Source organism: Vigna angularis, chromosome 6 (genome assembly GCF_016808095.1).
Source record: "Vigna angularis cultivar LongXiaoDou No.4 chromosome 6, ASM1680809v1, whole genome shotgun sequence".
NCBI lineage: Eukaryota > Viridiplantae > Streptophyta > Magnoliopsida > Fabales > Fabaceae > Vigna > Vigna angularis.
Window position 1 is genome coordinate 26,681,591 of NC_068975.1, and position 13,281 is coordinate 26,694,871.

A 13,281-nucleotide genomic window follows, 5' to 3' on the forward strand; every position below is an offset into this window, starting at 1 on the left:
AACATTTTTAATAAAGTTAGAGACTTGTTTAACTTTTTCATGAGTCAATGTAATGTTTTTATAACATGTATTTTATTCCTAGTTTGTTAGATGTGCTAGTTTTATGGAAGATTTAGAAAAAATTAAAAGGCATTTATGAAATATTAGTCACATAAAGCATATGCATAGGTAAGAGATACAGAGACAAAGAAAAAAAATATTTTGACAGTTAAAGGTATACAAAAATTACAACTGTGAAAATGAGTTAACATGACTCATTCTTTTATAGTGTTACAATCAAAATATTAACTTATTTTATCATATATTATTATAAAGATAAAAAAAATGTTAATAAATTATGGATCAATTTACATTGAATCTAACTTAAATCCATTTTAACTTAACTTAAGTTAAGTGAATCAAGTTTAATTTAACTCATAATTAAAAAATAATTTTTAACTTAACCTAACTGTACTTAAAACATGTGGTAAGTCATCAGATTGAAATGATTTTTAGATCTCCAACAAAAGTTAAACGAAAATCATAATTTTATATAAGTAGTAGGTTCATATATTTTGTTACTCATTTATGAATAGTTACTATTTATATATCCTTTGAGAATGTATATATTTTTTAAATACTCACGGTTCACAACAAAAGGAGCATTTCACACTAAAAGGAGAATTTGATTTCAATACTCATACTTCCAATACTTCCATCTTAAAATGGTCATATTATAATAATAAAAGTTAGGTTTCTATGAATTTGAAAAGTAAATATTTTTTTTCTTAAAGAAGTATATGTGTATAATCTCAACACCATTTCCTATTTGTAATTTCTTGGGCCCCCAAGGGAACTGAAGTTCTGTCGGTGTTGGTAGTAACTAGGCAAATGTTTGTATAAAAGGTAAGCAATAAATTTGTTTAATTTTTCTGTGTAAGCAAATCAATGAAATTATATAACCATGAAAAATTTAAATTTGATCTCTTGCAGCCATAAAACTGTATATATTTTAAAATTAATGCAGATTATCTGGGGAAAGATGGGAAAATAAATTTTAAAGTTGTAAGGGACACTGTATATATTTTTGGGTTAAATATGTTTTTGTCTCTTAACTTTCAATAAAATTGGAATTAGACTAATTTAATTCTGAAACTTTAAAAGTGTGTGAATTTAGTTCTTTTAACCAAATTTTGTTAAATTTATTTGATGTTTCAAATGCATTTCTCAGTAACATTGAAGCAAAAATATGTCAAAACAGTATAAACAACTCAAATGCTATCATGAAACGCACTTGAAATATCAAATAAGTCTAACAAAATTTAGTTAAAAGAATTAAATTCACACATTTCTAAAGTTTGAAGACTAAAATAGACCAAAGTTTTGAACCAAAAAACATATTTAATTCTATATTTTTATTCTTGTGTATTTTTTATCCACCCAAATACGGATAAGTTTTAATTTAAATTTATTTTCATGTAATTTAATTAAAACTTGTCCACCAACATGCATTAACGGGTTGGGTCATAGGTGATGCAGGATTTGACAGCCTAACTACTTAATTAATATTGATAACAACATTTACGTAATTGGTTGAAGCTACAAGTTGCTATCCAACTGGTATTACACGTTTCAAATGAGTAGTTATAAGTACAATATCTCAAATTTAACTATATATTGGTAGACATGTTAACAACCCAACTAGTTCAGACTACTTTCTTAATTACTTATTCAAGTATTATCTGTTCCAAATATTATCATGAATAAAGTGTGAGTTAAATATAATTAAATTATGAATAAATACAACGATATATATTAAAAATATAAATTTTAAGACAAATTTAATTTAACAAAAATAACTTTTAAGTTTATGTTTGTATTTATTTATATATTTTATTTTAGTAAATGTTAGATTTTTAATATGTTTTTTATGTTGAAATATTTACCTAATCGAATATAAAATCAGACATTAATGAATATCAGATATTAATTAATAATTTAATAATGATTGTCAAAATATTTATATCTCGAATCTAAAACAATATATTAATAAGTTGTTGGATAACGAATAGGTCCAACAATAACTTTACTAATATTTTAATAGTAAACTTTAAATCTAACTTAAATCATCCATAAAATTGGTTTGTGAAATAAAATTTATAAATTCATTATATCTTTAATTGATATAAATCTTTAATATTTCTAGTCTCATATAAAATGAAAGTTTCACATTAATTAAAAAAATATCCATAAAATTTTATATTAAAAATAGTATAATTAGTTATTTTGAAAACTCCTATCTCTGTGATCTAATTTAAACTGAAAATTTGTCTTAAATGACAATTAAGTTCAAACAGCAGTGCACTTGCCATATATGAAAGTGATAACTCAAATAAATATCTCTATTTAATGCAAAATAATGTAGTGAAGTGATATACACACTGACTGTAGAAAGACATGCCTTATAAGTCAACTAACGTATTTTCAAAACTCTTCTATATTTGAAATACAACAGTCCATATTAAACAAATCTCCTCAATTAGTCTTCTTTGGTCCAATTAAGCAAGAGCTTTAAGGATATTCAGCGAACAACTAATAAATAAACTCTCATTAAGAATCAAAAGATAAAAGTGCATGGAAAACTCTGTTTTGAATTTCTTAACATCCTTAATATTTTTTGAAAAGCAATATTACCAAAACTTAATTAAGATAGTACTACATGTGTATTTTGTTACAATTTGTATTTTCAAAACAATGTAACAATTCAGGAAAATAAGTTAATACCCCTCTTAGTTTGTGAACAAAAAAAGAGAGCATTGGCTAAGGTTTGAGAAACAGCTGAGGTCCTTCACATAAATAAAACTACCAACCGTCACCTCCCTATATTTAATTCTCAACTGTCCACGAAGCTTATCACTCTTCATTATTACCAATTGTTTTTGTATTATACACACATACATGTATATAACAACATGCGAATATAAACAATTTTCACAGAAGAAGTACTTAACCAATATTGGGTGTTGTTGTTGTTTTTCTGTCTCTTTCATCTGATATATAACCGCACATTGTGGTGTGGGGAAAGGCAAAGCCAAGCAGAAACATAAGCATGTCGAAGTTGAGGGTAACCCTGAACTCAAAACTAACGGTTGTGTCGAGCAGACCAGTTAGCTCTGGTAAGGTTCACACACTATCAGCGCTGGACCGTGGCATGGGCTGCCACAGTCTGCACGTTATATTCTACTACAAGAACGAGGATAACTGGTTTAAGTCCTTTGATTTGGACCCTTTGAGGGAATCCTTGTCGGAGGTTCTGACTCAGTACCCTGTTTTGACGGGCCGGTTGGTTCGAGGGGAGAATGGTGAGTGGGAAGTGAAGTGCAATGATGCGGGCGTTAGGACCATAAAGGCCACTGTGGATGCCACCCTTCATGAATGGCTCCAATCTGCTTCTTACTCTGAGGAAAAGCTTCTGGTTGCTTGGGATGATATGCCTGAGGATCCCTCCACTTGGTCACCCTTTCGAATTCAGGTAGTGTTATTCACAATTGGTGAAGCTTTTGTTCAGGTTGTGTGTGTTGTACAGATAATAATTCTGTTAAAGTTTTTAGATTTTATTTGCTGTTTACACATTCTGTTGCTCTGACAGTAAAGGGTCTAGCCCATCTATCATGGACTCTGCATTCATATGATGTATCTCTGAGAAATTAGCCGAACAACGACTATTAGAAAATGGGTTATCACCCATTTTTGAATAGAGAGACAAGACAAGAAAAGACAAATTTTGTTTGGTTAAGATGTTTGGATGGATGATGTAACATAAACTAACTAAATGATTTCGGTGCCGTGTTATTAAGGCACAAATTATGACATGCAATGTATTTGTTGATTTTTATGATAACTACTGCTTAAAAGTTTATACTTAACTTGATTTTTGATTGGTTGATTATGTTTATATAAAAAAATGAACAATGATTTACGATGTTTACTTGCAACCATCGAAGATTTAGATCATTATTGTGTTGATATGGATGAGATATAACAACAGATTATTGGCTGGTGTTGCAGATAAACAGCTTTCAAGAAGGAGGTGTTGCAATAGGAGTAAGCTGCAGTCACATGATGGCAGATCTAACTTTCATTGCATCATTCTTCAAATCATGGACGGAATTTCACAGCCATTTTCCCATCACTCACCCTCCTTTGACCGCTCCACTTTCTACTCGCGGCCATGCATCATCGTCATCATCGTCATCCACAAAAACAGCCTCTGCAACAAACTTTGCCACAGCCACCTTCAAGTTTTCGAGTTCAACCATCAAACAGTGCCTCTCCAAAGTCCATGGCTCGTGCCCCAACGCCACCCCATTCGACTTTCTGGCGGCTCTGTTTTGGACTCGTATCGCCAGTGTCAGACCTCCAAAAACTCAGGACCAAACTCACTCTCTGCGCATCTGCAGCGACTTCAGGAGTCTCCTGAAACCTCCCCTCCCAATCGGGTACTTGGGAAACGCCTTGCACTTTTCAACGCTCTCGCAGAAAGTGAAAGACGTGGAACTAGGAGGCATAGTTAGTGCAGTGCATTGGCAGATGGAAAAGCTTTCAGAAATAGGGGCTAGCAATGAAGGGAAACGCGTGTATGGGAGTGAGTTAACTTGTGTCTGCATGGAGCACTTGATGGAGGAGGAAGATCAGGAGTCATTGTTATACGGTGCAGGGTTTGTAAATAACGAGAAACCAGTTCATGTTTCGTGTCGGGTGGGGAATGTGGAGAGCGAAGGTTTGATCATGGTGATGCCTAGCGCGGAAGGAGGGCTTTCAAGATCGGTGACGGTGATGCTGGCGGAGGAAGAGGTGGCTGAACTGAAGAAAGACGAAGCTATAATGGAGTTGGAGGCAGTGGTGGTTCTTGCTGGTTGTGGAATGGATGATTGATTTTACACTTTGACTTGAAAGTTAACTTTTTTCTGGTTTCTTGTCTCTATCATCTTTTCTCTTTCCTTTTGTGAATGTAAAGCTGGCACCTTTGCTTGTGGGAGCAGACAAGTATAAAGGTTCTTGCACGATGCTCACATCAACGTGCTTAATTTGGAAGAACCAAAAAGCTTTTCACGAACCTGGTATAGTATAGAACCAGCTGAAATCTGTTGCCAGTGAGATAATAGTATTTGTGTACCTTCAACTTCTGATGAGTCAGGCTCGCAGTGTACCCTGCTTCAGTAAATTCGTTACATCACTTTTGTTTATTTATTCTTTTTTAATAGATAGGCTTCTCCGTTTCAATTACTAGGGTGTTTGTTTCGAACATTTGCTTTCTGAAATGAAAAAAAGGTTGTCAGAATAAGGAAAAGACAGGAATTTTAATGAAGAATGAGAGGGTAGTGCACCCCACACTCGTGGAAAAATATTAAACCACCCTTTATTATTGTACTGCAGCAATGCTGTCATGTAGCTTTTCATCATTGTTGTTGCTCAAGAGAAAGAATAAGAGAGGTAGAACTTTGTAAGAAAGAAGAAATAATACGGAATGAAAACCTTTTTCTCAAACATATTTCTTACATTAAGATGTGTTTCTATCTAGAATATTTTTTAAATTAATTTACTTGTGAGTTTAAGTTTTATGTTAAATAAAAATGATAAAATTAAATATCATATAAAAAAAATTATAATTTTAATATTTCAAATTTTTAAGTTAAACACTAAATTTTTGAAAGAAATCACTTTCTTGAAAATTAAAGTATCATTTGGAAGATTTTGGAACTACCGAAGAAATTGTGAAAGTGAAGCAAGTAAAAGTCAGAATAAAATATATATGGTCCAAGGTTGCCTAAATTGCATACAAAAAGTTCAACCCTAGATGCCTATTTGGCATTTAAATTTGATGGACAAAATACAATACAAATATCTAATACCAACCAAATTTTTTTATCCAATATTATTACTCTAACTTACTAAAGGAAAAAACATTATTTTATATCTTTCAAAGATTTTAGCTTGCATTTCATTAATTATTTTTATGAAATATTACATTTTTTTTACTTTACCATTACCAAAATATCTTATCATTATTATCATATATAAAGTGAAATCATAATAAGAAATTTTAAAAATATATAAACGAGGATATTAATTAAAAGTCTTAATTTAGGAGCTATCTATTAAAATCAAGAGCACAAATATATGATAAGTTATAACAATAACGCACTTTAGATATAATATATATTTTTTCTTTTGATAAAAAAAGTATTGTAATTTATTTAAATATTACCTCAAAATGACTTGCTAGCATTTGCTTTTTATTTTAAGGTAGTTTACCTGTGAAAGAGAAATGAGTAACCAGATGCCAAAAAATAGCTAAAAACGGTGACACTGCTACTCCTTTTCCTTCATTGTGGCCGATGTTAATGATAATAGCTACTGATCCAGTATTTTAATAATTATTTAAAAGTTGAAACGAATAACAATTTAAATATATTTTATTTTTTTCCTCCAATCCTTTTAGGTGTTTTTAAGATAAAATCATAATAAAAAATTTAAACTCAAAAACAGAGGTTACCTCAGATGTAACGATTAACCGTAATACATGTGACACAGTCTGATGATTTAATAACATGATCATGATTAAGAAGACAACATGGTTTTGCCATTGGGAGGCATACAAGGATAGCAGGAAGTAGTTAAGGTTTTGGTGGGGTATCAGCAAACTTCCATGAACATCTAAAAAATGCATCAGTAGTGCGATTCCCTGCTACCTCAGATATTGGTACAGCATCTGTTATCTCGTCTATATCATCTTTGCTCAGCTTCACTTCAAATGAACCGATATTACTATCAAGATTTTTTATCTTGGTTGTTCCTATACAACACATGACAAGTTCTAGAAACGTTAATTCACAGGAAAAGATAATTCATATTTTAAATGTAACAACATTGTAACAGTTCAGACGTGATCAAAGAAAAACCTATGATTCATGATTTATTGACCAATGTAAAAACAAATCCTATGTGGGAAGAATGAAAGACAACAATTACGAGAGGCAAAATAGAAGATGAGAACAGTTGATTTCTGGCTTAGGAAATTCGGTAGTTTTATGTCATTTGAAATGTCAAAGACAAGAAGGACAACTTCGTTCAAAGAAAAAATGGTCAAAGATGACACTGATGGATCATTGACAGAAAACCAAAATGACCGATAATTGAAATAGTCAAAGATGAAACTGATGGATTCTATCCTATTATAGGTAGTTATTTTCCTATAAGACCCATCCAAGTAATATGAATGTGAAGAAATTTCCTAACATAATGCATTTTCAAAACAATTTCATATAATATAATGCTGACCACAACTATTGACAAATTTGATCCATGACTCACCGGGAATGGGTACTACATCATCTCCTTGACCAAGAATCCATGCGAGAGCAAGTTGTGAAGATGTACATCCGTGCTTCTCTGCCAACTTTTCTACCCTAGAATATATGATTTTGTTCTTGTCAAAGTTCTCCCCTTGTAACCTTGGTTGGAATGCCTGCGGAAAGAAATGTTGGTGAACAATGAAAAATTCCAACTGTCACCAGAATTACAAGAATTAAGCCCATACCAGAAAACTGTTTGCAGGTATACTTTCCGTGACAGCCTTGCCACCAAAAAACCCACGGCCAAGTGGACTATATGGCACTATTCCAATTCCAAGCTCCCTGTAAGTGTTGCCACCAATGTCATATAATGAAGATTCACGAAGGAAATCAAAGAAATAACTTGGTCGTGAGTACACTAAGAAAAAGGTTGCAATCAAAAGCAACTAAAGCTATTTGATCAGTAGTTTATCTCTACAAAATACAAACCAGTTTTGTAAAGATAAATTAGACTTAAACTTCCTTCGTAATACACATCACAGTTAAACTATAGAAACCATATATGTATCCTCAGTCAGAGTTAGCTAAGGGTTAAGGGAAAGATTTTATCCTGTGATTTAAGAGGAAATTCAGTTTATCACGGGAGAGTCAGGTCTCTCGAAAGTCCTAGGAGTCACCTGACCAATACATACGTGAGCACAAGGCTACATGGGATTAAGAAGTGAACTTTAAACCTAACACAATTTCACAAAATGACATGTAAGATGAGTTTCGTATCCACTAATATATTTTAAAGTAGTCTTATCTCTAGTCAATGTAGAATTTCCAATCAAGAGTACAATGAAACTTTACGGCAGTTCTAGTGTGAGGTTTCTATGACTTTGAACTCTCCAGTTACAAAAGTTACCATTGTGACTGATTTTCACAAGTTTCTCATAAATAAATCTTACAGATAACTTGAATATGTGATTTCTTAAGAGCAAACCAACCAGTAAGGTAGAGCTTTAAGCAATCTAAACTTTCAAACTCTATTGTGACCAGGAAGTAGGAAAGAAATCAGTCAATTCATCAAGCAGATAACAGTTTACATCGGAGACACACCTGCAAAGTGGAACAATATCTTGCTCAATTTCACGAGTCCAAAGGGACCACTCCATTTGCAGAGCAGTGATGGGATGAACAGCATGTGCCCTCCTAATTGTGTCAGGGCTTGCTTCCGACAATCCTATGTACCTTATCTTTCCCTCTTGGACCAGCTTTTTGAGCTCACCCATCTGTCATTCAAAAAAAACCCAACAACATATAAAACACAGAGCCACCAAACCAACCTCACATCAAGAATTTCAAAAAGTGTTTGACGGCACACTAACAGTGTCCTCAATTGGTACTGAGGTGTCAACACGGTGCTGATAATACAGATCAATGTAGCTGACACCAAGGCGTTGGAGGCTACCCTCGCAACAGGATCGAACGTATTCAGGAGAACCGTCCACTATCACATTATTAGAAACCATTTTTACGATCCCAAACTTTGTGGCAATCTGAATCTGATCTCGAGGCAAGTCCCTGAGCGCCTGAGAGTTAATCAAAATCTCATGTTACATTACATCGTCGATTGTTATCTGTTAAACTGAAACAGACATGTTAAAAGTGTTAAGGTAGTTAACCTTTCCGACCAAAACTTCATTGATTCGTGGTCCATAAACATCTGAAGTATCAAAGAAAGTGATCCCTTTGCTGAAAGCGTATTTGATTATAGATATGCCAACCTCTTCAGGAACAGGATCATTGTACACTCCAGTTAGGCCCATACACCCAAATCCTAACTTGGAAACCTTAAAACCAAAAATGATTCACACAAGATAAAGAAGACACCAAATCAAACGATTATTTCAACGAAACATATCAAATCAAAATTCAAGAACACAAAAACTAACCTCCAGGCCTTGGCTTCCAAGCTTCACTCTTTGAATATTTGCCATGTTTTTTGTTCCTCTACCAATTATCCAACTCACTCTCTTCCTTTCTTCTATTAGTCTTCACCTGTTAGTGCTATGTGGTTGGTGAACCTAACTCTTCTTATTTACTTCAACTCTTCAACCAGCCGTTAAAACTATCTTGAAGAGTTTAATGTTGTTAGATATTAAAAAATTGTAAATATAATTTTACTTTTCAATTTGTAATGTTGTCACATTAACTCTTCAAATTAATCAAATTAAAAATAGATATTAAATTTTCATTTTAAACATTGGCCAATTTCAAAACATTATAACTTCAACTTTATAATTCAACAAAATAAAAAGTCTCTAAATCTGTTGAGCCTATTGTTTACCTTTATGTCTGTTTGATAATGATTTCTTCTCACAAATTTGAACAAGGTTTAACGATATATATATATATATATATATATATATATATATATATATATATATATATATATATATATATATATAACTAGTAAAATTTTATTGCTTTATACATATATTATTTTTCAAATAAACACGTTCATTATAAGTTAACTTTTTTGTTAAGAGATTAACATAATTGTCCATGAAATATTTCCTTAATTTATACTGATATCAAAATTGATATTCATTTATCATTGATTCAAATACATATTAACCCTAAAATTTCTTTATACAATTGGACAAACACACAGTCAAACGTTGTATTGTCATATAATTAAAAGAATAGTTATTACACATGCTACTTTACAGTTAGTCAAAAATACTTATTTCAATAATCTCAAACTATCTTTCTTTATGTTAGTCGCATACTTGAATTTTTTTCAAACCCTATCTATTTTAATTTAAATCACAATTTAAACTGATTATTATAAATCTAAAATCTAATTTATATATTTGAAAATATTTATCTATAATAAATTTTAATTATAACGTAATATTTATAATAAAAATGGTGTTTGCACATTTAATTATTATATTTAAGAAGGAAAATGTTTTTTACACTATTTACATTAATTGACAAACCATTTTTAATATTATTTTGGTTATTAAAAAATTAAATTTTACATTTGTAAAGAAAATGTGAAAACAATGATATTCATTTAAATACAAGTTTTAATAACAAGTTAAATTTTGAACTGACAACCAAAGCTTTCATTGGCAACGTACAGCACAACAATGGACCAAATCTTCATTCTCAGAAAGTTCTGACGAGTTTGAACAACGTTGAATTGAGTTTATTGAAGAAGGAGATTCACTGAAGACATAATATTAATAAGATTTAAGTCCAATTACATAAAAAAAATTTACAACATTCAAAACAAAAGACAATAATTTATGAATGTTCTTCCTTAATACTCTACTTTTTTCAATAAATAGCATGATCATAATTAAGCATTGATACAACATAACAGAAGAGCCAAATGAACAACAACAATTACTTTTTATTGAGAGGATGCAAGGCTACTTGAAACTTGATTAAATAAAAGTTTGAGCTCTATGAGGTGCTTAATTAGCATAAATCTAGCTATGCTTTTGGTGGAGTATTAGCAAACTTCCATGAACATCTAACAAATGTATCAGTAGTCCAATCTCCAGCCACCTCAGATATTGGTACAGCATCTGTAATCTCCCTCAATTCATTTTCACTCAGCTTCACTTCACATGAACTGATATTACTATCAAGATTTTTTATCTTAGTCGTTCCTACAATACATGAAACAAAACAGGTCTTTGTTAAAAATGACTGATAGTTGTTAGCGAAAAGAACACGACCAGTAATTGTCATTTTCGGACTAATCGTTAATTCATACAGCAAGTTTGATTCACTCACCTGGGATTGGTGCCAAGTCATTTCCTTGATGAAGAATCCATGCAAGAGCAAGCTGTGAAGGTGTACATCCATACTTCTCAGCCAACTTTTCTATCCTGGAATATAAGATTTTGTTCTTGTCAAAGTTCTCCCCTTGTAGCCTTGGTTGAATTGCCTGGTAGGTTGAAAGAGATGTTATGAACAACAAACATGGAAAACTTTCAAAATCAAAAGAATTCAGGAGAAAGGATTTATTTCATACCAGAAAACTGTCTGCAGGCACACTTTCTACAATAGCCTTGCCACCAAAAAAACCACGGCCAATGGGACTGTATGGTACTAATCCAATTCCAAGCTCCCTGTAAGTGCTCTTAGTCAAGAAATGAAAGAAATAACTTGTTTTCATATGTAAGAAACATGTCATCACATTTCATAGTCAAACCTTAAAGTTTTATGTTTGTGGGTCTTATTTTTCTGCCGATTTTTTAAACACACTTCAATGGTCCTAATTGAGGTGAATCCAACACTAATACAAACCTTACTAGAATTTTTTTATTGGAATAGATGTGAGATTTACCAAGTATGAGTTGTCTTGTATAAAAAAACTTGCTACATGTAATATAAAACTTTAAGACTCTATGTTTGGGAATCTTGTTTTTGTTATATAGCATTCAAATTTTTTATTTCAATTAGACTTCCAAGTCATATTTAACTTCCTAAATAATGCACAAATTTAAACGGTTCCAATTGAAGCAAGTAAAACTATTTAATCACAAAAGTAGGTCTAAAAAATGAATGTAAAAACTAAAATATATCATTTTCTTTTTGCTTGAAACTAATCTCTTAAATTTAATTCTTTTACTTCAATTCTTTAAAATATGTATGTTATATATTAAGGTGAGTACTATTATTTTCAAGCTCAATAAATTTTTACACATATTTTGTAGTCATTGTTTATCTTTTAAAATTTATTTTTCTTTATGATTACAAATTCTTTTAATGATCAAAATATCTTTAAAATGAATTGTAAAGGTTAAAAACATTTTCCTATTTTTTGGTCAATATTTAACAGTGTTACAAATCTAAATGTTGTTTTTAAATGACAAGACCGCCCATGATACAACACCTTCCACCGTTTGTGGAAACAAATGATCAAATTGTCCCAAAAAACATTTACATCAGACACACCTACGAGAAGTACCTGCAAAGTGGAACAATTTCTTGCTCAATTTCACGACTCCAGATGGACCACTCCATTTGCAGAGCAGTGATGGGATGAACAGCATGTGCCCTCCTAATTGTGTCAGGGCTTGCTTCCGACAATCCTATGTATCTTATCTTTCCCTCTTGGACCAGCTTTTTCAGCTCACCCATCTGTCATTCAAAAGAAACACAACAACATATAAAACACAGAGCCACCAAATCAACCTCACATCAAGAATTTCAAAAAGTGTTTGATGGCACACTAACAGTGTCCTCGATCGGTACTGAGGTGTCAACACGGTGCTGATAATACAGATCAATGTAGCTGACACCAAGGCGTTGAAGGCTACCCTCGCAACATGATCGAACATATTCAGGAGAACCGTTCACTATCACATTATCTGAAACCATTTCGACGATCCCAAACTTTGTGGCAATCTGAATCTGATCTCGAGGCAAGTCGCTGAGCGCCTGAGAGTTAATCAAAATCTCATGTTACATTACATTGTCGATTGTTATCTGTTAAACTGAAACAGACATGTTGAAAGTGTTATAATATAAGGTAGTTGACCTTTCCGATCAAAACTTCATTGGCATGGGGTCCATAAAAATCTGATGTGTCAAAGAAAGTGATCCCTTTACTGAATGCATATTTGATCAAAGATATGCCAACCTCTTCGGGGACAGGATCGTTGTACACTCCGGTCAGACCCATACACCCATATCCCAACTTAGAAACCTTAAACACACCAAAAGCAGTAACCAAAAATGATTCACACAACACAAATTAATGAAAGACATCAAATCAATGTAACAACGTAGAAACTAACCTCAAGACCTTGACTTCCAAGCTTCACTCGAGGAATATCTGCCATGTTTTTGCTCCTATGCGAATTTCTCTAAATTTTTGTACCATGTCTTTCTTCTGTTCCTCTATAAATATGTGCTGGTAGATCTAACTTTACTG

The 13,281-nt window shown here is 32.1% G+C and overlaps 3 protein-coding genes across 3 annotated transcripts; 1 reads left to right on the top strand and 2 right to left on the bottom strand.

Moving 5' to 3' along the window:
- The first annotated feature begins 2,954 nt into the window (after window positions 1–2,954).
- LOC108343729 (hydroxycinnamoyltransferase) lies at window positions 2,955–5,225 on the top strand. The gene is made up of 2 exons (XM_017582074.2): window positions 2,955–3,511; window positions 4,048–5,225. The coding sequence occupies exons 1-2, from the start codon at window positions 3,089–3,091 to the stop codon at window positions 4,912–4,914; spliced, it is 1,290 nt and encodes a 429-aa protein (XP_017437563.1). The 5' UTR covers window positions 2,955–3,088; the 3' UTR covers window positions 4,915–5,225.
- A 1,276-nt stretch (window positions 5,226–6,501) lies between these two features.
- On the bottom strand, window positions 6,502–9,427 carry LOC108344679 (probable aldo-keto reductase 1). The gene is made up of 7 exons (XM_017583123.2): window positions 9,272–9,427; window positions 9,002–9,169; window positions 8,705–8,908; window positions 8,436–8,608; window positions 7,580–7,676; window positions 7,354–7,507; window positions 6,502–6,835 (listed from the first exon to the last, which is right to left on the bottom strand). The coding sequence occupies exons 1-7, from the start codon at window positions 9,314–9,316 to the stop codon at window positions 6,657–6,659; spliced, it is 1,020 nt and encodes a 339-aa protein (XP_017438612.1). The 5' UTR covers window positions 9,317–9,427; the 3' UTR covers window positions 6,502–6,656.
- Window positions 9,428–10,530: 1,103 nt separating this feature from the next.
- On the bottom strand, window positions 10,531–13,279 carry LOC108345233 (probable aldo-keto reductase 1). Its single transcript, XM_017583816.2, has 7 exons — window positions 13,145–13,279; window positions 12,886–13,053; window positions 12,582–12,785; window positions 12,313–12,485; window positions 11,374–11,470; window positions 11,133–11,286; window positions 10,531–11,005 (listed from the first exon to the last, which is right to left on the bottom strand). Exons 1-7 carry the CDS (start codon window positions 13,187–13,189, stop codon window positions 10,827–10,829), a joined length of 1,020 nt encoding a protein of 339 aa, XP_017439305.1. The 5' UTR covers window positions 13,190–13,279; the 3' UTR covers window positions 10,531–10,826.
- Between the last annotated feature and the right edge of the window lie 2 nt (window positions 13,280–13,281).